Source organism: Chiloscyllium plagiosum, chromosome 6 (genome assembly GCF_004010195.1).
Source record: "Chiloscyllium plagiosum isolate BGI_BamShark_2017 chromosome 6, ASM401019v2, whole genome shotgun sequence".
Lineage (NCBI taxonomy): Eukaryota > Metazoa > Chordata > Chondrichthyes > Orectolobiformes > Hemiscylliidae > Chiloscyllium > Chiloscyllium plagiosum.
The window spans coordinates 45897657-45924963 of NC_057715.1; the positions used below are offsets into that span (position 1 = coordinate 45897657).

The 27307-nt window shown below is 40.5% G+C and overlaps 1 protein-coding gene across 4 annotated transcripts in view; it reads left to right on the forward strand.

Moving 5' to 3' along the window:
* Positions 1-27034, forward strand: part of uggt2 (UDP-glucose glycoprotein glucosyltransferase 2) — a 386557-nt gene extending 359523 nt beyond the window's left edge. For 2 of the 4 annotated variants that reach the window (XM_043691459.1, XM_043691456.1), the window contains exons 39-40: positions 5403-5556; positions 13293-19231. In XM_043691459.1, the coding sequence (XP_043547394.1) occupies positions 5403-5556; positions 13293-13315 (177 nt within the window). In that variant the 3' untranslated portion in view covers positions 13316-19231. Of the gene's footprint in view, positions 1-5402; positions 5557-13292; positions 19232-25542; positions 25562-26151 lie in introns of those variants that run through there. The other 2 variants (XM_043691457.1, XM_043691458.1) reach the window with 2 other exon arrangements.
* The last annotated feature ends 273 nt before the right edge of the window (positions 27035-27307 follow it).

Genomic DNA, 27307 nt, shown 5'->3' on the forward strand with positions numbered 1-27307 from the left:
AGGCAAAGTAATGGAAGGGGTACTGAGGGATAGGATTTATGAGTATCTGGAAAGACACTGCTTGCTTAGGGACAGCCAGCACGGATTTGTGAAGAGTAGGTCTTGCCTTATAAGTCTTATTGAATTCTTTGAGGAGGTGACCAAGCATGTGTTTGAGGGTATAGCAGTGGATGTAGTGTACATGTATTTTAGTAAGGCATTTGATAAGGTTCCCCATGGTAGGCTTATGCGGAAAGTCAGGAGGCATGGGATAGAGGGAAATTTGGCCAATCAGAGGGATTGAATTCAAGAGTCGTGAAGTGATGTTGCAACTGTACAGGACTTTGGTTAGGCCACATTTGGAGTACTGTGTGCAGTTCTGGTCGCCTCACTTTAGGAAAGATGTGGAAGCTTTGGAGACGGTGCAGAGAAGGTTTACCAGGATGTTGCCTCGAATGGAGAATAGATCGTATGAGGATAGGTTGAGAGTGCTAGGCCTTTTCTCGTTGGAATGGCGAAGGATGAGGGGTGACTTGATAGAGGTTTATAAGATGATCAGAGGAATAGATAGAGTAGACAGTCAGAAACCTTTTTCCCGGGTACAACAGAGTGTTACAAGGGGACATAAATATAAGGTGAAGGGTGGAAGGTATAGGAAAGATGCCAGAGAGTGGTGGGGGCATGGAATGCGCTGCCTGTGGGAGTGGTAGAGTCAGAATCTTTGGTGACCTTTAAGCAGCAATTGGATAGGTACATGGATGGGTGCTTAAGCTAGGACAAATGTTCGGCACAACATCATGGGCCGAAAGGCCTGTTCTGTGCTGTATTGTTCTATGTTCTATGTTCTATCTATTTGTCAGCCTCCAAGACTGAATGCTATTTACTTGTTTCTCTTAGACTGCCTGGTGGTCTCCCATTCCTTTCCTTCTCTAGGTCTTCATCTGTGGAGTGACCACCTCTCTAAACATGCTAGCCACAATGCACTCAGATTCACGGATACTCCATGGCGTCCCCAGCCACCATTCCAGTTCTGAAATCCAAGCTTCCAGGAACTACAATTGGACACAGTTCCTGCACACTTCCTGCTGGCCCAGGCACTGGAAATGTGCCCAGTTTCCCCCATGGAGCAAGAGGGGCAGACCACTGTTTTGACCTCTCCTGACCTGACTAAACGATTTAAAGTTTAAAAACTTTAGAAGACTTTTTAAAAAGGTAAATAAACCGAGTAAGTCCCTACCCTTGCTTAAACAAACACTTACAAAATATTGCAAAAGGAGCATCCTCCCCACGTGTACCCCAACCACACTACTGCATAAATGCTGCTCCCTCCAACTTCACTTCAGCTTTAGTGAAGAGTTATCTAGACTTGAAACGTTAACTTGCTTTCTCTCCATGGATACTGCCTAACCTGCTGTGATCTCCTGCATTTTTTGTTTTCAGTACAATAATATAGTTTGGAAATACCCACTGGGACTTAACTCATCGATCAGCTGCTCCTGTTGGTCCCATGACATTTTCTGAACTTGAACACCTGCTCCTAACTCCAATGGACCTGTGGAAGGTGTAAGGAAACAAGACATAGCAATACCTCCCTCCACAACTTTCCTTTAAACTCCTACACTCACCTCACATCCCAGCATTTCACTCTCTCAGCTAGTACTCCATTAGTCTCACATTCAAAGGGTCATCCTGTGTCATCTCCAGCAAGATGCCACCACCAAACACATCTCCACTGTCAACATTCCACAGGGACTGTACTCCCTTTGACATCCTGGTCCACTTCTCCATCACTGTTAACACTTCCTCACTCCCCCATGGGACCTTCCCAAGCAATTGCAAAAGGTGTAACACTTGCCCATTCAACTCTTCCTTCTTCATTGTCCAAGGCCCCAGGTGAAGTAGTATTTCACTTGTCTTTCTTTCAATCAAGTCCATCCCATTCGCTGCTTATAATTTAGTCTCCTTTACAGTAGGAGTGTGGAACATGCTGCCAGGGGTGTTGATGGAGGCAGATATGATCAGGGCATTGAAGAGACGTTGAGATAAAAACATGAACATGCAAAGAATGGAGGAATACGGACCGACGGCAGGCTGAAGGGATTAGTTTAATTTGGCGTCATGTTTGGCACAACATTGTGGGCTGAAGGGCCCATTCCTGTGCTATACAGTTCTGTGTTCTAATTTTAAAAAGATTCATGAATTTATGGCTCAAATAGAAATAAATTTACATGACTTCATAGCTATTACAGTGACATGGTTGCAGTGTGACCAGGACTGGGGACTCAATATTCAATGTTCCAGAAAAATTAGATTAGATTACTTACAGTGTGGAAACAGGCCCTGCGGCCCAACAAGTCCACACCGACCCGCCGAAGCGCAACCCACCCATACCCCTACATTTACTCCTTACCTAACACTATTTAGCATGAAATTTAGCATGAAATTTATATGAAATTTAGCATGGCCAATTCACCTGACCTGCACATCTTTGGACTGTGGGAGGAAACCGGAGCACCCGGAGGAAACCCACGCAGACACGGGGAGAATGTGCAAACTCTACACAGTCAGTCGCCTGAGGCGGGAATTGAACCCGATTCTCTGGCGCTGTGAGGCAACAGTGCTAACCACCGTGCCGCCCACCAAGATAGAAAAGAAAAGGAAATGTAGTGGTGTTGTTAAAGGAATATATCAGTGTAGTGGTGAGTAGCAATATAGGTACAATAGAATGTAACGTGAAACCAGTTTGGGTTTAAATAAGGAATAGCAAAAAAAAAAGCAGCAACGAATGAGAATCATCATAGGGCCCTGAAGAGTTGCCTCACTCTAGGACAAAGTATAAGTTAGGAAATAATAAGGGCATGTAAGAAGGGCAATAGCGTCATCACAAGTGATTTTAATCTGAATATTGACTGGACAAATCTGATGGCAAGAGAAATGTGAAAGATGAATTTGCAGACTGGATCACGGATTGTTTCTTAGAGTACATTGCAGAACCTACCTCAGAATAGTCTAATTTGCATGTGATAATGTAATAATGAGGTAGGATTTATAAGATCTCTTATGGGTAAGGAACCTTTCGGAGGTAGCAACACACAATTATAATTTTGAATTCAATTTGAGAAAGAATGTGAATTTACAAGTTGAGGAAAGAACAGGTGGAGTTCCACAAAGCTCAGGCCTCAGTTATTTGCTTTCTATATTAGTGTCTTGGAAAAGGGGGCAGAGTATAATATATCATTTGCTGCCAATATAAAAAATAGGTGGAACGGCATCTTGTGATGAAGACACAAGGAATCTGCAAGGGGACATAGGAAAAAATGAGTGGGCAAAAACTTGGCAAATTGAATTTAATGTAGTAAAGTGTAGGTCATGCACTTGGGTAGAAAGACTCAAAAGGCAGACTACTATTTGAATTGAGATAAATTCCAAAAAAGTACAGCACAGAGCTGGATATTCTGTTGCATGAAACACAAAATGTTATCAGGTAGGTGCAGCAATAATAAAATGGCAAATAGAATTTGGCCTTTATTGCTGGTGGCTTTAAAAATGAGGAAGTCTTGAAACAACTGTGCATGATCTGGATGAGACTGAACCTGGAGTACTATGGACATTGGGTGCTCATATTTACGAAAGGACATGTTGGCATTGGAGACTGTTTGAAAGAGATTCTAGGCCATTTCCTAGGATGCAGAATTTGACTTATCAAGAACATCTAAACAGGTTAGCCCTTTATTTATTAAAGTTTAGAAGAATGAGGGTTCATCATATTGAAAAAAATAAATGTTGAGAAGGTATTTCCACTGATGGGGCAAATCTCGAATTAGGCTTTGTTACAAAATAAGGATACATTCATTTAAAACTGAGATACAAAGAAATGTGAAGAATGTCTGGAATTCTGTGCCCCGGAGAGTTGGAAAATATTTCAACAGAAGGTTTTGAAATATCAAGGAGTTGAATGCTATGAAGAATGAGAAGTGGAGGCGTAGGGCCATGATGATATAGAATGATGGGGTGGGCTTGAGTAACTGAATGGTCTAAACCTGGTCCCATTTTGTTTACCTTATGCTCTTATGCTGTTGTTGCCAGAAGGACTAAAGTGAGTAAAATGGCAACTACTAATTTAATGATGGCAGCTTCTCAAATCAAGTGATGATCCTTACAATACTCACCTCTCCCAAGAATGTGATAATGATTGTTGCTAATACTGCAGACACATTAGTTTCAAACCAGTTAGGCTGTTAAGAATGGCTGCAATCTCGTGAGAGTTTAAATATTATGCTGACTGATTTCTGTCTCAATTCAATGATCAATCTCTCTACACAACATCATGAACAAAGTGTCGAACTGTGACTTAGCTGCTCATGATTAGTTCAATATCAAGTGGCTTAGAGGTTACCAGGTTCGGAAGAAGGTAGGCCTCCTGGGCCATGACTGCAAGCATACTACATGGAGTGGGGAAATCGCAGATTGCAGTAGCTCATATTCATTATACTCTTCCTTAATGTAACACAAAAGTAATTTTAATGCCCACCTTTGGGCCTCACATTCTCAAAACCACACTCAGTAGACAGTTAAACTGGGTGGCAAGGTGGCTCTGCTGCCTCACAGTGCCAGGGACCCAGGTTTGAGTCCCACCTCAGGCGACTGTGGAGTTTGCACATTCTCCCAGTCTCTGTGTGGGTTTCTTCCGGGTGCTCCGGTTTCCTCCCACAATCCAAAGATGTGCAGGTTAGATGAATTGGCCATGCTAAATGTTAGGTGTGTTAGTCAGGAGTAAATATAGGGTAGGGGAATGTATCTGGGTGGGTTACTCTTCGGAGGTCTGTGTAGACTTGTTGGGCCAAAGGGCCTGTTTCCGCATTGTAGGGAATCTAATCTGATTTACCCTGGGAACTTTGCACTGAGGGGAAGATGTGATGGATCGGATGTAAGGTAATATGGTCATCAATGGAATTGTAATTGCCCATTTCTGGCTTTTGCCCGGAATGTCGATTTTACTGCTCCTCAGATGCTGCCTGAACTGCTGTGCTTTTCCAGCACCATTCCAATCTAGACTCTGGTTTCCAGCATCTGCAGTCATTGTTTTTACCTAGGAGTCAAAATTGGCCTCCTTAGTGTAGTTAACATCTGTGAATACTTAACTAAAACCCCTAACAATGTCCACTACGGTAAATATTATTGAGAAAGCATTTGAACTGGAAAGTTGTGAACTATCAATAATTATAGATTAGGACATATATAGAACTTTGTGATAGCAAAACAAAGGTTTTAAGGAATTAACATTTATTGGAAGAATCAGATCAAGCCTATTTATATGAACAATAATGTTATCTTGCATTACATTTTGAGCTTTGCCTTTTGTTTAAATAGTATCTTAAGGAGAAATGGTCTTTACAAATTGTGGATTTGCTTTTAACTTTCAGTGCAACAACCCTAGGACTAAAGAACCTAAGCTAAAAGCTGCTATGCGAATTGTTCCAGAGTGGAATGATTATGATAATGAAATAAAAATGTTATTAAAAAGAGTGGAGGGACAGAGAAGGAATAGCCATACAAAATCAAAATCCCAGTCTCAAGGTAAGATCTTTGGGATTCTTGTTTACATGGAATAATAAACTTCACAAGAAAATCATTCTCATTTGTCACAGGCTTTGAATGGATTGCAAGTTTTAAAACGTGTCCCTTCCCCCCTCTACCCTTCTGTCCATAACCAGATTGTTGTTTAAGTGTTTTCCTTAAGTGTTTCCCGACTCAGGCGACTGACTGTGTGGAGTTTGCACGTTCTCCCCGTGTCTGCGTGGGTTTCCTCCGGGGGCTCCGGTTTCCCTACCCTTCTGTCCATAACCAGATTGTTGTTTAAGTGTTTTCCTTATCTTCCCTATTCCCCCTGTTTACGTGCTGTGACTTTGCAAAGAACAAAACACTGGTCAAGTGTTAATAAATTTAACTGGGTTAATTTAAACAGTCTTAAACAAGAGACAGGAGATTTACTGAAATAATAACAAGCATGAGGGATATTTTATACAAGGAAAGGTTAGAAAAAATGGGCTTATTCTCATTGGAACAGAGAAGATTAAGTGACAACCTTATTAAGGTGTTTGAAATTATGAACAATTTTGACAGCGTAAAGAATGATATTCTATTTCCAGTAATTGCTGTGTCAGTAACAAAGGGTCAGAACGTCATAATTGTCAGCAAGACAGCTAGAAGTAGATGAGGAGAAACTTCATTACTGAAGATTTGTGAGCATTTGGAATGTGCTGCCTGGGAGAACAGTGGAGGCAGATTCCATAAGAGATTAGATTAGATTACAGTGGGGAAACAGGCCCTTTGGCCCAACAAGTCCGAAGCGTAACCCACCCCTACCCCTACATTTACCCCTTACCTAACACTACGGGCAATTTAGCATGGCCAATTCACCTGACCTGCACATCTTTGGACTGTGAGAGGAAACCGGAGCACCCGGAGGAAACCCACGCAGACACGGGGAGAACTCCACACAGTCAGTCGCCTGAGGCGGGAATTGAACCCAGGTCTCTGGCGCTGTGAGGCAGCAGTGCTAACCACCGTGCCACCCAGGAGATTTCAAAAGAGCACTGGATATGTATTTGAAAATAATGAAGTGAGATGGCTACAAAGATAAGGCTGAAGGTTTTTTTGAATCAATCTGTTGAGAATAGTTTATTACACACCTTTAGAGCAGGTAGGACTTAGACCTGGGCCTTATAATCCAAATGTAGGGACAGTACCACAAGAGCTTTTGGGACCAGCTAGGTATCTCTGTCAAGGGCTGGTACAGATAGGTGAATGGCCTCCTTCTATACTGCAAAATTGTATGATTTGATGACACAAGGGAAATATTTTGCAACAGAGTACATAAGTATACACAAAGAGAGACCATCACAAAAAATTAGAGACTGTTCAATTAGCAACAACCTATTCAAAAGAAAATAACTGACTGTTACCCCATAACAATGTCTTTGTTTTAATGGAGTCCATGAGTTGAAAAACTGTCTTTAAAAATCTTTTCAGAAGCCCTCTGGGAAGTTTTTCTTCCAAAATTTAACTCCTCCTTTCATGTCATGTTGAAAAATGTTTTATGCAGCACATACTATTTTCAATAAGTCAGAGATGTTTTCTTCGGAACCCAAGTTTAGGAGTGTTGATATAAGCAAAAGCAGAAATTGCTGAAGAAAATCAGCATACAGCAGCACCTGTGGAGAGAAAACAGTGTTAACTTTTCAAGTATGAATCATTGGACATTAACTTTTTTTTGCCACGGGGCTGCCACCTGCTTAGTTTCTCCAGCAATTTCCGTTTTTATTTGATTTAGATCTCCAGTCTTCACAGTTCTTTTGTTTTATTGAGAATGCTGATATTCAGTTTACCTCGCATGGATCAGCACTGATTCCTAAATTGTTTGCTATTTCAAAATTGTATATTCAAAAAGGCAGGTGGGTTCAAATTTGTGGGATTGTGTGACCAAGGTGGAGCAGAAATAGTTTACCTCAAGTCAAAGCCTTGCATCATAGATACCCAACTGCCTATGGCCCATTCCAGGAGTTAAATGGAAACTCATTCACATATCTTCCTGTAGAATAGGTATAACTATCAATTCTAGTCGGTAAGGGTTTCTCTTGGAGATAAATTTCAATAGCAGTTTATAACTCAATAGTGAGCATTCAGACCCATCTGGAAGTGCTTAGTTATTATATTTTGGGCTGGCATTGACTTTACAGGGGCTCCAGAGGGTTATTTTTCAAATCCAGTCACATGATTATAGCGGAACTTTCTAGGTTGTTTATTGTTTTTTACTCTGTTCATTACACCAAACATTGTGAAAGGTCTTGGATCAGTGCAGAAGGTATTTTGTTGTATTAGTACAATTTGTTAAGACTGAAGGGCAAGAGAATACAAGATGGATAAAGAAAGAAGAAAATGGGATGCAGGGTGAAGATTATAATCTGTGCTAAAAGTCAGTAGACCTTTTGGCCCATCATAATCTTTTAGCTCTCTGTGGAGTAATCCAGTCCCCCATTCCCACAATTCCTTGTAAACCTTCTAACCCCTCAACTGCCCATCCAATTTCCCTTTGCTCTCTGCTTCCATCACTCTCATAAGCAGCTAGTTTCAAGTCATCACCTTTCACTGTGTTTACATCCCTCTTTTATCTATTGCCCAGTTGTGTTCAATTTTTATATAGTCACATAATGGAAATAGCTTTGCTTTGTTGACTTTATCTAAACCTGTCATGATCTCATACTTTCCTGTCAAATCGCCCCTCAATCTCTTTTGCTGCAAGGAGAACGATGCCAGCTTCTCCAGGTTTATCTTGCACCTAAATTTCCATGCCACTAGGCTATTCTAGTCAGTCAATCTCCTGTGTATCCTCTCAACAACTCTTAACATCTTTCCTAAAAGACTGGTGAACAGATCCAGACATTGTACTTCCATGTAGTGTATCCAATTTAAAAAAAAATTCAACATAACTTCTTGCCCTTATCGTCAATAACTCTATTTGTGCACCCCCTTGTAAGTCCTACCTCACTGGACAATTTATGCAGATCAACCTCCAGGACTCTCCTCTCCTCCAAAAAGAGTATATATAATTCCCAGCTCCACAAACCAACTTTCAAAAATGGCCACCTGTGCTTTCCATTTTCAGTCAGGGTGGGGCAGGTTGGATTAGGAATCTGACACAAGAAGGACCTGACTATCGCAGGCTGACAATTTTTGAGTTGGACAGGATGGAAATCTGAGCATGGAGCTCCAGTACTGCGTTCAAAAATTAAAACAGAAGAAGAAAATATAAAATATTGCTGTTTGCTCTCTACCTATACCCCACAGCACCTCATTCCTTATCCCACCCAATGCCCCTCTATCCTTCCCCATGACCCTCAAATGTATGTGTACTTCCTACTTCCACTCACCACTGTTCTGTTACCCCTATTGACTTTGCATGGTAAGATCTGTCCGGTCTTCACACAAAACAAAACAAAACTTTCACTGTACCTAAGTACATGTGTCTTCACTTCCCTTGTCAATTCATCTCATATTCACAAGGACCCATGAACAGAGGAAAACAAACAGTCTGATTACTTAAAATTCTATATCGTAGTCTACAGTCTTAAGGAACACATTCTCATTCTTAAAACACATTTTTACGGGTGTCAACAGTTAGGTAGAATCATAAGGCATAGAAACAGGTCCTTCGGCCGACCATGTCCATGCCAACGAACAACAACCAAACTACAACAATCCCTGCATTTTACCTGCTAGGTTCACAGTCTGCTATGCCCTGGTATTTTAACTGTTTCTTAAATGTTGCAAGGTTACCTGCCTCCACAATCCTCTCAGGCACAATGCTCAATATTTCTACCTCCCTCTGGGTGAAAACAATTTTCCTCAGATCGCCTCTAAACCACTGACATCTCACCTTAAACTTATGTCCTCTGGTCTTAGACACATCTGCCATGGGGAAGAGATCTTTCTGTCAATGCCTCTCATAATTTTATATACCTTAATCAGATCCTCCCTCAACCTGCTCTGCTCAAAGGCAAACAAACCCAGTCTATCCAGTCTCTCCTCTTACCTGAGGCTATCCATCGCTGGCAACATCCAGGTGAAATTCCTCCTCTATACCCTCTCCAGTGCAAACACATCCTTCCTATAGTATGGCAACCAGATCGGCACACAGTATTCCATCTGTGGCCTAACCAATGTTTTATAACATTGTGACAATAGAATTTGTTTCTATATTCAGTGCCCTAGCTAATGAAGGCAAGCAACCAGTATGCCTTCTTCACTACCCAACCTGTGCTGACACCTTCAGAGATCTATGAACTTGTACACCAAGAACCCTTTGTTCCTCCATTCTCCTACCATTCATTGTATATATCCTTCCCTGACTGGATCTCCCAAAATCTATCACCTCACATTTAACTATTCTTGAAAAGTTGGACAGTTTAAGGAGTTTATGCACCTTTTAAGCACATTCTCCTCCCAAAAGACACCTCACCCTCACCCTGTTCTTCTTCTGCAAGTGTCCCCCACCCCTACCTCTGTCTATTGCCCTAAATAGAACATGATCCCACTGGAACAGCTCACCTTTTCCTCAATATTCATGCCAGGTCACAATGAGGTGAACCCCTGAATCTTCACTCTCTTTCAGCCACATATTTAACCTGTTTATTTAATCTTCTAATCCACCTGATTATTTTAATTTTGACATTAACTCCTCAAGCTCTCTCAACAGAGCATCGTTTACACAGTCCAAGTAACTGGATCCTGCTCTTTTCATGGAGCAAGTCATGGAGCCACGCAGAGTTTTCATTAGATTTGACTGCAGGCATGAAATGGAACTGCAGAGAGCAGTGTAACTCTAACACAGTGTGCAGTCTCCAACCACAACCACATTCCTTTTCATTCCCTACCCCATTCCTCCACTACCACAATAGTGAAGTCAGTTTGCTCACCAGCTTTGCAGAATTTGCCCTCATCCATATAGGCAGCGAGAACATTGCACCTTTACACAAAGTCCCCACGTGCTACAATTGCAACACAGACTGATTCCCGTGTAGCCCCAAATTGGATTTCATTAATACACATCCAAATATGCTAGCAAGCAATACAGTGTCCAAGCCAATAGATTTTCTCGATTAATACAAAATGATTTTTTTCAGTCTCAACATAGACAACTGCAGAATACTTCAAAAGAAAACAAAAGAGAACTCTGCACCTCAAATTCAGTATCTCAGTGTTGAAAAGTAACTTTTCTGCAAGAGTCCAGGGATATTGCAAATGGGATTAATTACTGTCTGAAATGACCGATTTCAGTATTCCAACCTCAAGAGGAATTCTCACAGGCATGGCCATTTCAGACTGATATCCTTCTCAACCCTCACAACATACAATGTTTCACAATGGCAATTGACCAAATTCTATCAGAAATAGCAATGAGAAAGGAATTCAATACCCTTTGACATGGGTTTCATTAGTTTTAGAAAATTATTATTTCTTGGTGTATACGTTGGCAAATATTTTCAAGGCTATACTTCTAGGTGGCTCAAAAAGCATGTCAACATCATTCAGAAGCAACAAATGTCCAGCCCCAACTAATATCAATATTCAGCAGCAAATGAGTGTGAAACAAAGGAACAAAATAGACTACACAGGAGAGTAACCAGCTCTGCTGCCTGAGTGAGAAGACAAGAGAGAGTACAACTGGTTAAATCTTGGCCTGTGACTGTCTCAACCAATTGATGTTACTGACCTTTTCTGCACATTTTCAGACCCATGGTAATTTTACTAGCTATTTTGGCACTCATGGTTACTTTCTTTGATATTGATTCTTCAATATCAAAATACAAGGCCTGAATTTGTAATGGCACTTACAATATGCAAAAGTCATAACTCATTTGTTCTGCATATTCCCTCCCTAGCTGCTCACTGTTTAAGGCAACAATTTAAGTGTGCTGTAAACCTCTCACTCGTTGTTTTGAGATTGACATTTTGTACAGTAATGTGTTTTCCCTACAACTACTTAAATACTTCATAATGATTCTCTAAGTCATTCTTTAATTTCTAACCTTGTTCCCATCTCAAACTATTTCTCCATAAATTCCTCACCATCTTTTCATATGACCATTAAGGGAACATGTCAAATAGCCACACTGCTATTTGTCTATCTATCCTTGAATTTATCTTCTTAATTTAGCAGCCTTGTGCACTGATTAGTGTGAAACCAAATGAATGTATCATTAAAGATACTGATATCAGCTGACATTAAAGGTATTGATGTAATTAGGGGGAAGCATATCCATAGCTCACTGTTTAAACAAGTTCATTAGAACTCAACATCATTAAACATGAAAACCAAAAGAATCCTTCTCAGTAAGGGTTACCAGACCCGAAATGTTTACTCTGATTTCCCTGATTTTGCCAGACCTGCTGAACTTTTCCAGCAACTTCTGTTTTTGTTTTATCATTATGCCTCCCCAAAGTCTGTCCATCATCAAGACTAGCTACCTGACAAAGGAGCAGCCCTCTGAAAGCTAATACTTCCAAATAAACCTATTGGACTACAACGTGATGTTGGGTGAGTTTTAACTTTGTCCACCCCTGTCCAACACCAGCTCCTCCACGTCATCATGAGCAAGGCTCAAGCTAGGAGTCTGATGGAATTCTTCCTGGATGGGTGCAGTGCAGGTCTAACACCACTCAAGAAGCTCAATACCATCCAGGATAAAATACTGTAACCAGTTTGATAGGCATTCCAAATACCACATTCAATATTCCCTTCATCAGCATTGTAGAGTGACAGCTATGTGTATCATCATCTAAGATGCAACAGAGTAACTCACCAAAACTCAGAGTCAAAAAGCACAGAAACAGACCCTTCGGTCCAACCAGTCTACGCGGAACGTAATCCCAAACTCAACTTGTCCCACCTGCCTGCTCCTGGCCCTCCAAATCTTTCCTATTCATGTACTTATCCAAATGTCTTTTAAATGTAATTGTACCCACATCCGCTACTTCCTCAGGAAGTTTATTCCAAATGGCAAACCACCCTGTGTAAATAAATTTGCTCCTCATGCTTTTTTAAATCTTTCTCCTCATCTTAACAATGTGCACCCCTTGTCCTGAAATTCCCCTATCCTATGAAAAAGGCAACTATCATTAACTCTACATATACCCCTCATTATTTTATAAACTTCTATAAGGTCACCTCTCAACCTCCTACGCTCCAGTGAAAAAAAAACTCCTAGCTATCCAGCCTTTCTTTATAGCTCAAACCTTTCATACCCGGCAACATCCTGGTAAATCTCTTCTGAACCCTCTCCAGCTTAATAATATCCTTCCTGTAACTGGGCAACCAGAGCTGGACACCAGAAGAGGCCTCATCAGTGTCCTGTACAACCTCAACATGGCTTCCCAACTCCTGTACTCAAAGGACTGAGAAATGAGGCAAGTGTGCCAAATGTATTTTTAACCACCCTGTCTATATATGAAGTAAACTTCAAAGAATTATGTACCTGAACTCCCAGGTCCCTCTGTTCTACAACACTACTCAAAATCCTACCATCAATTGTATAAGCCCTACCTTTGTTCGTTTACCAAAATGCAACACCTCACATTGATCCAGATTGAACACTATCTGCCAATTTTCAGCCCATTGACCCAATTGATCAAGATCCCTTTGTAATCTTGCAACCCGCGTATTTTATAAAATTCAAAATACTAGTCCCATGATGAAGGTTGTGAAGCATTTTGCTATTGTCATTAGCATTTCATCTAAAATTTCTGTTTTCCAGCTCCTGGACGAGATGAACTCTAGCAAGTCTCTGAAATTGTGTTGCACACTAAATAAGTAAGAACTATAGTTAGAACAAAACATGTTACTTCTGTCATATATATTACTTGAGAACTTTGATTATGCATAAGAGTGTACAGTGTACATGCAATAACATGATAGTTGTGTGTACTTTGAGGTAAAAATTCCTGTTATATTTGTTTTTTATAAATTGGAAACAGCCTAAGCATTTGCTGTGAAATTCACATGTCTGGTGTGTAGTCATGGTCAAAGCTGATAGCAGACAGCCTAATTCCAAAAAAACAATTATCAGTATTATAATCATCATTCATTAAACTACTTGAATTGTAAAGGTATTCACAAAAATTATTTCTGACTTATATATAATTCATAGTGTCATTGTTTACAAAAGAAACCAATAATATCAAACAATATGCTTTGCTTTCAACTTTGGCCTTTACTTCCTGAAATGTACTCCTGATGAAATTTCAAATATTGGCTTTGAACCTCAACATGGATTATCGTGTATCATGGCTTTGTCTTTGAAAAGTCAGGATTCATGTGTAACAATAGAATGAAAAGTAAAAAGTCGACTGTTCTATGCTATTGAGCAACTTTGTGGTGTTGTACACCATTGTCAGATAGAAATTATCAATGCACATACAAATCCATGTACATCGATTTCACATCTCCATTAACCTCTACTATGACATGTTGAAACTTCTGGAACATTTAAAATTAGGACACAAAAATAGAAGCCTTTGTTTACTCATTAGTAAACTTAAACTGTCAGGAATATCAACGTTCTCTGTTTCCAATGTTCATTTCTTGGACTATCAGGCCAGGGCTCCCCATTTACATGATGCATTTCAATTAAATAGTCCAGTCTCGTGAGCATTAATGGATTGAATTAACACCAACATTAGTGTGACAACAGTTAACAAAAATCAAGATTATGTACATACTAAAAGATTTATTTTCCCAGGAAATTGTGGAAGAGTGTCTTTAGATGTACTGTAAACTTTGTTTTAACTGGCACTCTCGATAAACTGGCAAAAATAAAATACCTCAATTACTGGAAGTTTACTATATTATCACAACCTCCACTATGTCCATGTAGTCATTTGACGATGTGAGTGAGAAGGCTCTATGCCCTTAAGTTATATTTAAGGCAAAGTTGCACTTTTATTTCAGTGATTTATACTGTAACAAAAATATAATGATGATGTGTATACCCCTGCATTGTTTCTATTATTTAGCGTGTGCTTTTACATGAGGTGGACCTCTTGATCAACTGGTACACTCCGGGTCACTTATCTGCTAGTTAATTTGCTAATGCAGGGCTTCCCAAAGTGGGGCTAGGTGATGTTGCAAGCTAAAATTTTGATATCATGCACTATAAGGCAACCATGACACATACTAAATGTCAAAATAGGATCACATTGGGGGAAATAGTGGCTTTGTTTAAACATGCAACAGGAATGTCATTCAGGCTGAAGCTCGTTGCCATAACTTTGGCAGAATTTTTATTGACAGTCCTGTTTTTTTAATAGGCCAAAGTTACAGTGTTGCGGCAGGGAAAGCCTTAAGGAGATTCATCTTTGTGACTAAAAGTCAACATTTAAAAGCTACATGATACCCATAATGAGCTATTTAGCACTGTTCCATTTATTTCCTTTAAACTATATACTATTTTAGTATGCCTACATGACAAGAGAATCCAGAAAAAAGCTTTACACTTCAAAATATAAATTGTGCAAATTCGTTTTTGGTTCACTCCAGTATCTGTTAATTTCTCATTACATGATATGCCTTTAAATGCTGTCCATAACAGTATGTTCATTCCTTTCAAAGGTGTGGAAAACAGGAGGGTTTGTGACTAACTATGTATTTCCATTTGGTAGCTATTAATATGTTTTTGGAGTTTGCATGAATGCTGAATACGTTTAACTTTTCTTTTGCTCCAATTGTACAACAACACGGTTTTTGTTTTGCTCCTGGCTGTGAGCATTGACTTCAGGGACTGACCAAATGGTCTCCTCTTTTCTGCAAAGGAGGGAATGTAAAGAAAATAATCAAGTTGGTTCTTCATTATCATGGAATCATATACCATTTGGACCACTTTCCTGATATAGTCTTCAGCTGAATCATTGGACAAGTATTTACTGGACTGGACTTTCCAAACAGCTGGCAAAAGACTTCAAACTTTACTGAGTTTTAACTCTGCAGTATATTTATTTTAAACAATTTTTCTGTCTTTTTTCACTGCTCCTGAGATGAGTAATATATCTACACTTGATTTCCCAAGAGTGTAAAGTAGGATTATTATTTGTTGGCATACCTGAGGAAACAAATATCTGAAAATTGATGGAAGAGAATTACAAAGAAAACTTAGTTTGCATTTGTACAAAATTAATTGGACAACTGCAGAAAATGCATTGTCACATTACATCAATGTCTAAATATTGTATTTTCTATGTTAAGCCACATTATATACCCCATAGTCAGATTTATATTGAATCACCTGTCAATTAATGAATATGTAACTGGTCTGACATCTCAGACATCTGTTCCTACATAAGTAGGCCATTCAGCTCATCGAATGGGCCATTCAATGAGATCATGGTAGATCTGATAATCCTCAACTCCACTCTCACAGATTCACAACTCTCCGAAGAAATTCCCCCTCATCTCTGTCTTAAGTGGGCAACAATTTATTCTGAAATTCTGTACTCCAGTCCTAGACTCTTCCACAAGGGGAAACAATCTTTCTGTATCGACACTGTCAAGTCCCCCAACAATCTTCTTCCATCTTTTGTTTCTTACCTTGACACTGATGTTTCACTTATTAAAGATGATTTCTTCGTTTTATACTTATTCCATCACATACCCAAGTGTTTCGTTCTCAGCTTTGGTCTTGCTGCACCTGTACATTAGTCTTTAGTAATTTATCAACAAGGACACCTAGGTTCCTTTGTACATGTACAATTTACAACCTCTTACCATTTAAAAAATACTCTGCTGTTAAATTTCCATTAATTCCTCTAGTACATTGTTATTAATAGAAACACTAATTTCCTTCAGTTCCCCATTCTCCCTTGCCACTTAGGTCTCTAGTCCTAGGAGATTTCTGGTATTTTCCTCTATAATAACACAAAGTAGTTATCTGACTACCATCCCATCACTGTAAAAATATTTATTACCCTAAGAATAAGGATGGACTTATGAAGACTCAATAAACTATACCCAACAATCACTTTAGAGATTGGTTTGGTCACTATTTACATTCGCCAAACATCTGTTTTCCTTGCACTTATGACGTTACACTACTACTGGTCTCGGTACAGATAGTCCTCTCGATCTGCACTTTACTTTCTTTCCTGCTCAAGTCTTGTTCTGGAGACTTCATCTCTCAGAGTAAATCTTATTTAAAACACATTACTAGCTCCTATGCCTTAATCCCCAAAATTTTCAGTTTCTGTCTGTTTCTCTCTTTCTCAATCTGAGAATTTTTCCTTTGGCTTACTTACATTTAAAATTCAGGGTGATGTGCTTACATGGATTACTATTATATTCATTACATATAGTTAGCTGGCTGATAATTTGACAGAGAAAACAAAAAAATGTTGGAGATCACAGTGGGTCAAGCAGCATCCATGGAGAGAAAGCAAGCTAACAATTCAAATCTAGATGACTTCATCAGAGCTGACATTAAGTGTGAAGGGAGCAGCATTTATACAATAGTCAGGAATAGGGGAGGAGTTCTGGGGAAGAAAGGATATTGATAGTTCAGGTTCTTGGATCATTGGGACACTTTTCTAGGTGACTTGTACAAGAGGGAGGAGCTGCACCTAAACTGGAGAGATACCAATATCCTTGCAGGGAGATTTGCTAGTGCTGCTCAGGAGGATTCAAACTACAGTGGCAAGGGGCTGGGAACAAGAGCAGCAGATCAGCCATTGGAGAGATGGAGGGGAAGGTGCATGTTACAACTAGTAAATCAGGAAAATAAAGACTGGCAGAGACAGGTAAATGAACATGATAGTACTAATAGGCTGAAGTGTGTTTATTTCAACACAGGGAGTATTATAAGTGAGGCAGATGAGCTTAGAGCCTGGATCAGCACATAGGACTATGATGTTCTGGCCATTACAGAGATTTGGTTAAGAGAGAGAGAGACAGGATTGGCTGCTGAACATTCCAGGGTTTCGTTGTTTTAGACGAGTTAGAGAAGGTAAAACAGGTGGAGGAGTTGCATTACTAATCAGGGAGAATGTTACATCTGCACTCAGAGAGGACATATTGGAGGCTCATCCACTGAGGCAATATTGGTAAAGCTTAAAAATAAGATGTGTGCAGTCATTCCGATTGGATTACAGTATAGGGCCCCCCAACAATCAATGAGATATTGAGGAGCAAACGGATTGTGGAAAGATACCATAAAAACAGAGTTGTCATAATGGGTGACTTTAATTTCTCCAATATTAACTGGGCTTCCCTTAGAGCAAGAGGCTTAGATAGGGCAGAATTTGTTAAGTACATCCAAGAGGGTTTCTTGAAACAATATATGGATAGTCAAAGTAGAGGGGCAATACTGGAACTTGTATTCATTAATCAACCCAGCCAAGTGACGGAGCTTTCAGTGGCAGAGCATTTTGGAAACAGTGATCACAACTCAAATTGTAAGATAGCTATGAATAAGGATAAGTCAGAACCCTGTGCCAGTATATAAAATTGGGGACGGTAAATTACATTAGTATTAAGCAGGAGTTAGGGAGTGTTAAATAGGAGGAACAGTTATCAGATGAGTCCACATTTGACATGTGGGAATTGTTTAAAGACCTGCTGATGAGAGTTCAGGACTGGCATGTTCCAGTAAGGAGCAAGGATAAGAATGGCAAGGTAAGGGACCCTTGGATAACAAGGGAGGTTGGGAGTTTAGTCAAAAGGGATAAAACAGCATACGTAAGGTTCAGAAAGCTAAAATTGGACAGGGCCCATGAGGAACATAAAGAAAGCAGGAAAGAACTCAAGCAGGGAATTAGGAGAACAAGAAGGGGCCATGAAATAACCTTGGCAGATAGGGTTAAAGGGAATCCCAAGATATTCTGTACATACATTAAAAACAAGAGGATAACTAGTGTTACGAAGGGGAGGTCGACTCTTCTTTGATAATTAAAACTGAAACATCCAGAGAAGATCGCCTCACCTCATAATCTGAATAAAAAAGTTGTGACATGGGTATAATCTGCCTCTCAACTCCCAATCTATTATAAAGAGGTGGTTAAATGAAATGAAATCCTTTCACTCACTCTACAATTAACAACTAGCTATTTATTTATTCAATTCTAACTGTAAACAATTCAACATAATTACTATCAAACAGAATAAATCTCTTCTAACTGCTTCCTATTCCCTTACTGAACTACATTTTAATAGATATGCTATTTCAATAACATAGGTCCCACTTATATAAATCCAATTAATAAGAATAAATTAAAACTTAATCTCTCCAAGTTCGCACAGTCTGTGTCTTCTCTGCTTTATCTCCAATCTTCCTTCTGCTGATTTGATGTCACAGATGTCTTTCTTCTGATGATTCTTCTGTGAGGATTTTGAGCTGAAAATAATGTGATACCTTTGATGGAACGTTTTAGAAAGCTTAAAGATTTCTGTAAAAAGCCCAATATTTGTTCTTCAGATAACAGTTGGCTCTGTGTTCAAATAGCAGGTAGCTGTCTGCCGATTTTCAAAATTCCCGGTTGTATATATCCCCCCATGCCACATTAGAAAGCTAAACAAATTGTAAGAATTTAAAGTAAAAACAACCCATTTTAAATTCAATTGGTCCTGCATCTACAAGTGTATTTTTAAATTAATTCGCTGAATTTAAACTGTTGTCTGAGTAAAATGCTACTTGGAACTACTAATTGAAAAGTCTTTTGATAGACTTGTTTCAATTTTGGAGCTCTCTGCACAATGCTTGCAAACTTGCAGGCCCAGCCAAAGCACATTCTCTTAAAAGGGACCACGCACTGTTTTCAATTCATTTTACAATTTTTACACAGGAACTTTTGTGGGACTAGGAAGGATATGGAGGATAGTGAGATTTCTGCGGAGCATTCTAATATGCTACAGCATTTTGAAATCAAGAAAAAGTGGTGTTGGTTTTCTTAGAGAGCATTAAAGGTGGATAAGTCCATAGAGCCTGATGGTATCTACCCTAGTTTATTGAGAGAGGCAAGACAGGAGATTGCTGGGGCCCTGAACAAGGTCTTTGTATCCTCGCCAGCTACTGGAGAGCTCCCAGACGACTGGCAATGAGCTAATGTTGTTTTTCTAATCAACAGGGGAAATAGGGATAATCCAGGAAATTACAGACTGGTGAGTCCTACAACAGTGGTTGGGAAGCTTTTGGAAAGAATTCTTAGGGATAGGATTTACGTGCATTTGGAAAAGCAATGGGCTAATTAGGCACAGACAGCATGGCTTCATGGAGGGCAGGTCATGTCTTACTAACTTGATTGAATTTTCTATATGGTAATGAAAGTGATCAATGAGGGATGTTTTCTGCATGGATGTTAGTAAGACTTTCGACAAGGTCCCTCATGTAGGCTCATTCAGAAGGTTAAGTTGCATGGTACCCATGATGACTTGGCCATGTGGATTCAGAATTTGCTTGCCTATAGAAGGCAGAATGTATTTGGAAGGGTATTTATCAGGCTGAATGATACAAAGATTGGTGGAGGTATGGAGAGTGTAGAAGGTTAAAAAGGTATTCAGTGGGATACAGATCAATTGCAGATGGGGTAGAGAAATGACAAGTGGAGTTTAATCTGGATAAGTGTGCGGTCCTGCAGTTTGGGAGATCAAATATTAAGGAAAAGTGTGCTATTAATGGCAGGGATCTTGCGGTTCAAGTCCATAGCTCCCTGAAAGTGGCCACACAAGTAGATAGGGTGGTGGAGAAGGCGTATGGCATGCTTGCCTTTATTGGTCAGGTGACTGAGTACAAGAGTCAGGATGTCATGTTGCAGCTTTATAAGTCTTTGATTAGTCCACACTTAGAGTATGGTATTCAATTCTGGTTGCCACATTACAGGAAGGATGTGGAGGCTTTGGAGAGGGTGCAGAAGATGTTTATTGGGATGTTGCCTGGATTAGAGAGTATGAGCTATCAGGAGAAGCTAGAAAAGCTAGGGTTATTTCTCTGGAGTGGTAGAGGCTGCAAGGAGACTTGATAATTATGGAAGGGCTGACGGTCAGAATCTTTTCCCCAGAATTGAAATATCTAAAACTTGGGTGCATGCATTTAAGGTGAGAGGGGGAAAGTTCAAAGGAGATGTGAAGGGCAAGTTTTTTTTGTACACCACAGAGTGGTAGGAGTGTGGAATGTGCTGCCAGGAATGGTGGTGGAGGCATATACAATAGGAGTGTTTAAGAAACTTTTAGATAAGCATATGAATGTGCAAGGAATGAAGAGAAGAGTACCAAGGGCAGGCCTAAGGGATTAGTTTAATTTGGTGTCATGTTCAGCACAACATCGTGAGCCAAAGGGCTCATTCCTATGCTGCACAGTTCTACATTCAGATTTTTTTATCGGAACGCAAGAATGCCAGAATAATGGTGTGCCGAACAGCCAGACTGGAAACAACAGACAGTACCACTGGGATGGGGGAGGGGGGGGGGAAGAGGAGAGAGGACATGGTAACACAGAATGTAACAAGTAAAGCTAAATAAAATAGGAAAGAATGGGAGTGGGTTCACAGTTTGAAGTTGTGGAACTTGATATCAAGTCCAAAAGGGTGTAAGGTGCCTCTTCTGAGCATGAGATGTTCCTCCAGTTTGCTCTGTGGTTCAGTAAAGCATTGCAGTATGCCAAGGACAGACATGGGCAGGACTCTGTGATAAATTAGATTACTTACATTAGATTACTTACAGTGTGGAAACAGGCCCTTCGGCCCAACAAGTCCACACCGACCCGCCGAAGCGTAACCCACTAATTCCCGTAGATTTACCCCTTTACCTAACACTACGGGCATTTTAGCATGGCCAGTTCACCTGACGTGCACATCTTTGGATTGTGGGAGGAAACCGGACCACCCAGAGGAAACCCACGAAGACACAGGGAGAACGTGCAAACTCCATACAGTTGTACGAGGCAGGAATCACACCTAAGTTCCTACCGTAGTGAGGCAGCAGTGCTAACCACTAAGCCACTAGTCTTTTTAACCTTTCCTCATAGCCAATGCCCTCGAGACCAGACAATATCCTCATGAACCTTCTCTGCACTCTCCAAAGCTTCCACATCCTTCTGGTAGTGTGGCAACCAAAACAGCATACATTGCTCCAAATGCAGCCTAACAAGGGTTTTATATAAATTAGCTCGCTGAGCTTGAAGGTTTGTTTTCAGACATTTCGTCACCATACTAGGTAACATCATCAGTGAGAGTGTTTAGTCAAGTGTTGGTGTTATGTCCTGCCTCTCTATTTCTAGGTCTTAGTTTCTTAAGGTGGGTGATGTCATTTCTGTTTTTTTTTCCAAGGGAAGGTAGATAGAATCTAAATCAGTGTGTTTATTGGTGGAGTTTTCGTTAGAATACCATGCCTCTAAGAATTCTCGTGCATGTCCAAAAGGGTTTAAGGTGCCTCTTCTGAGCATGAGATGTTCCTCCAGTTTGCTCTGTGGTTCACTAAAGCATTGCAGCATGCCAAGGACAGACGTGGGCAGGACTCTGTGATAAATTAGATTACTTACATTCGATTACTTACAGTGTGGAAATAGGCCCTTCGGCCCAACAAGTCCACACCGACCCACCGAAGCGTAACCCACCAATTCCCGTACATTTACTCCTTTACCTAACACTACGGGCAATTTAGCATGGCCAGTTCACCTGACGTGCACATCTTTGGATTGTGGGAGGAAACCGGACTACCCAGAGGAAACCCACGAAGACACAGGGAGAACGTGCAAACTCCATACAGTTGTACGAGGCAGGAATCACACCTAAGTTCCTACCGTTGTGAGGCAGCAGTGCTAACCACTAAGCCACTAGTCTTTTTAACCTTTCCTCATAGCCAATGCCCTTGAGACCAGACAATATCCTCGTGAACCTTCTCTGCACTCTCCAAAGCTTCCACATCCTTCTGGTAGTGTGGCAACCAAAACAGCATACATTGCTCCAAATGCAGCCTAACAAGGGTTTTATATAAATTAGCTTGCTGAGCTTGAAGGTTTGTTTTCAGACATTTCATCACCATACTAGGTAACATCATCAGTGAGAGTATCTAGTCAAGTGTTGGTGTTATGTCCTGCCTCTCTATTTCTAGGTCTTAGTTTCTTAAGGTGGGTGATGTCATTTCTGTTTTTTTTTCCCCAAGGGAAGGTAGATAGGATCTAAATCAGTGTGTTTATTGGAGGAGTTTTCGTTAGAATACCATGCCTCTAAGAATTCTCGTGCATGTCTTTGTTTTGCCTGTCCTCGGATGTGTGTGTTGTCCCAGTCAAAGTGGTGTCCTTCTTTGTCTATATGTATGGAAATTAGTGATAGTGGTTGTGCCTTTTAGTAGCCAGTTGGTGTTTATGTATCCTGGTGGCAAGTTTCCTGCTAGTTTGTCTGATGTGGTTTTTTTTTTTTTTACAGTTCTTAGATGATGTTAGTTTTACTGGTGATATGTAATGGATCGTTTTGGTTCATTAGTCCTGTTTAAATGTGTTGGTAGGTTTCTGGGCTACCATGATGCCAAGGGTTCTGATTGTCTGGAAGTCGTTCCTGATATGTCTTTGATGTAAGGTAATATGGGCTAGAGTTTTTTGTTGCATTGTGTCTACTTGCTTTGGTTTGTTTCTGAGAAATTGGCTGATTGTGTTTATTGGGTAACAGTTTTTCTTGAAAATGTTGTAGTGATATTTTTCTTCTGCCTTTTGTGCTTCTTGGGTGCTCCAGTGTAATGAAGCTCGTTGAAATAATGTCTTGATGTAATTCTGTTTGTGGGTGTTGAGATGATTATTTCTGAAGTTAAGTATTTGGTCCGTGTGTGTTGTTTTTCCGTAGACGCTGGTTTGAAGCTCTTCGTTAACTATACATTCAACTGTCACATCTAGGAATGGGAGTCTGTTGTCTATTCTCTTTTGTGAATTTAATGCCCGTCACGATATTGTTGATGGTGTTGTATGCTTCCTCTAATTTGTTCCATTTTGTGATGTCAAAGGTGTCATCTATGCCGCGGACCCAAAGTTTGGGTTGGATAGGCAAGAGGGCAGCTTATTCAAGTCTCTGAATTACTGCTTCTGCTATGAGCCCTGCTATTGGTGTTCCCATAGATGTTCCGTTGACTTGTTTGTAGGTTTTATTATTGAATGTGAAGTGGGTAGTGAGGCACAAGTCCACTAGCTCGAGGATGTTATCATTGCTGATGAAGTTGGTGCTGTTTGGTGTTTATGGTCCTGGTTTTCCTAGTAGTGATGCCAGTGTTTCTTTGGTCAGGTCAATGTTAATTGATGTGAAAAGGGCTGTAATATCAAAACAGACCATTATTTCATCCTCATCTTTCTTAGTATCTTTTATGGTGTTCAGGAATTCTTGGGTGGAGTGAATTAGGCTAGTCTGTAAGTTGATGTACCAGTTAGGGAGACTATGGGTCTGAGGGAGGCCCTTGGTTTGTATATTTTTGGTAATCTATAGAAGCGTGGTGTGTTAGATCCATCTGGTTTTCAAGAAAAACGTGTACCAATAAACACAATCTGCCGATTTCTCAGAAACAAACCCAAACAAGCAGACAACGCAACAAAAAACTCTAGCCACATTACACAAAGACATATCAGAAATGACTTCCAGGCTACACAGACCCCTTGGCAACAAACTTACCAACACACTTAAACAGCGACTAATGAACCAAAAGGATCCAATAGACACCACCAGCAAAACTAACGTCATTTACAAGATACCATGCAAGAACTGTAAAAAAATGCTACATCGGACAAACTAGCAGGAAACGTGTTAATACATGAACACCAACTGGCTACCAAAAGACACGACTCACTATCACTAGTTTCGATACATACAGACAAGAAGGATACTACTTTGACTGGGATAACACACACATCTAGGACAGGCGAAATAAAGACACACACAAGAATTCTTAGAGGCATAGCATTCTAACCAGAACTCCATGAATAAACACATCAATTTAGACCTGTGAGAAACAAAGCTCACTCACTTCAATAATTTCAGTCCGAGACAAGATCTGAATCGGTAGTGTCATTTATTTTACCCTTGCAGGGGGGTGCGATGTCCACTGTCTACTATCTACAAGGCAGGGACACACACACACACAGAATTTGGCGGCACGGTGGCACAGTGGTTAGCACTGCTGCCTCACAGCGCCAGAGACCCGGGTTCAATTCCCGCCTCAGGCGACTGACTGTGTGGAGTTTGCACATTCTCCCCGTGTCTGCGTGGGTTTCCTCCGGGTGCTCCGGTTTCCTCCCACAGTCACAAAGATGTGCAGGTCAGGTGAATTGGCCATGCTAAATTGTCCGTAGTGTTAGCTAAGGGGTAAATGTAGGGGTATGGGTGGTTTGCGATTCGGCGGGTCGGTGTGGACTTGTTGGGCCAAAGGGCCTGTTTCCACACTGTAAAGTAATCTAATCTAAAGTAATCTAATCTAATCTAATTCAACGAATATACGGTATTTATGTAATTTGGTTCCTTTTTTTTAATCCCATTGCTCCTCCCCGTTTACATCACCACTTCTCTAAGACCGGCACCCATTACTCCTGTTTATCTCTTGCCTTATCCGGCCTTATCTGTGACAAAATGCTTATCAAAAGGCCGTTTGACCACATCCTGCTGTGGCCCATTGTTAGGTATTATCTACTCCCTCCATCTGTGTTTTCCCCAACCATACTGATCCTTATGACCTTCTAATTGGGGTTTGGTTCTGGTGTTTCTGTAAAAGTGGGAAACAGATGCTTATAACTACTGCTTGTGCAAGCATATCTGGCTTAACCTACATCCTCACAGCACCTTATCTATTTGTCTGTAACATCTACCATTGTTTTGCAGTCATGTTTCATTCTTGCATACAATTTTAGCTAATACAAAAACAATTATGTATTTCCTCCACATAGCTTGCATTCTAGTTGACTCAGCTCTTAGTTGAAACAATTACACACTGGTGTGAGTTCATTTACCTTGAATAAGTAATTATAATTACAGAAGTAACACTACTTTACCTATATCCCACAGACCCTATCTACCTTCCCTTGAAAGAAAGAACTGGAAATGACATCACCCACCTTAAGAAACCAGGACCTATAAATAGAGAGGCAGGACATACCACCAGTGCTTCACCATTGACTCTCACTGATGTTACCTAGTATGGTAATGAAACATCTGAAAACAAACCTTTAAGCTCAGCAAGCTAAATTACATCAACCTGAGTTACTAATCTTCTCAAAAAAAAAAAGGGTTTTATATAGCTGCAACATTGTTTGCCAACTCTTGTACTCCATACGCCGGCTGATGAAGGCAAGCATGCCATATGCCTTCTTCATCACAATGGCCACTATGTTGCCACTTTTGGGAACTGTAGACCTGCACACACAGATCCTTCTATATATTAAATGTTCCTGGGGTTCTGCCAGTTACAGTGTAATTCACACCTAAATTTGCTCCTCCAACATGCATCACCTCACATTTGTCTGGATTAAACTCCGTCTGCCATTTCTGTGCCAAAGTCACCAATCGATCTATATCCTGTGGTATCCCTTCACAATCATCAGCGCTATCAACAGCATCACCAATCTTTGTGTCATCTGCAAACATACTAATGAAACCACCCATATTTTCCTCCAGATCATTTATATATACTATAAGCAACAGAGAACCTAAGACTGATCCCTCTGGAACAACACTAGTTACTGGTCTCCATGCGGAGAAACTACATCATGTTCTTCGCAGCCTGCAACACATTATCGATGAGGATGAGTACCTCGCCAAGATCTTCCCTACGCCTCCACTTCTCGCCTTTAAACAGCTGCCAAATCTTAAGCAGCCCATTGATTGCAGCAAATTGTCCAGCCTTCAGGATAACATTAACTATGACACCATACAACCTTATCATGGAACCACTGCAAGAGTTTTGAGGTTGATGCTACCATTACATGTGGGGCACCACCCACCATGTGCACAGCAGGTGCTAATTTGGTTTGGCCAACATTGTCTACCTCATACACTGCAAGCAAGGATGTTCCAAAGCATGGTACATTGGTGAGACTAAGCAGATGCTACGACAACGGATGAATGGACAATCACTGGACAGAGATGTTCCCTCCCAGGCAGGAAACACTTCAGCAGTAAGGGACATTCCCCCACGGATCTTCGGGATATGCAATAATGCAGAGTCATCGAGCAGAGGCCGATAGCCAAGTTCGGTACCCATGAGGATCGCCTCAACGGGGACCTTGGGTTCATGTCAGACTACAGGTGACCCCACTACACTATACATTCTCTCACACATAGCTACACACGATCACACTCAAACAGACCCTCTCTCATACACAGGCTATCTTTCAGACAGACACACACACCCTCCTACATGCATACCCTCTCACAGGCATTACACCTTCACACTTGTGCACAAACTTTTTCAGGCATGTACACAAACACTCACTCCTCTCTCTCCCACACACGTCTATGGATGAATTTACATTTGCAGATACACTATTTTGTTCAAAAAGCACACAGTCAGTCCATGTAACATTTTATAAATTCCTACTTTGAAAATAGAACTAATCTGACTCAAGGTTGGGATACAGACAGACTCTACCTCACCTTTAATGCATTGTGGGAGCTGAAATGTCACCGTTTCTTTTTATAAAACCTTAAGTTATCCCAGGAATGTTATTTGAAAGAAGTTCTGGGATTTACATATTTATGAATCAAAACCTGCAACCCCACTCTAAGTGATTAAAGACTTAACCTAGGTTTGTTCAATACATCGCATCAGTTT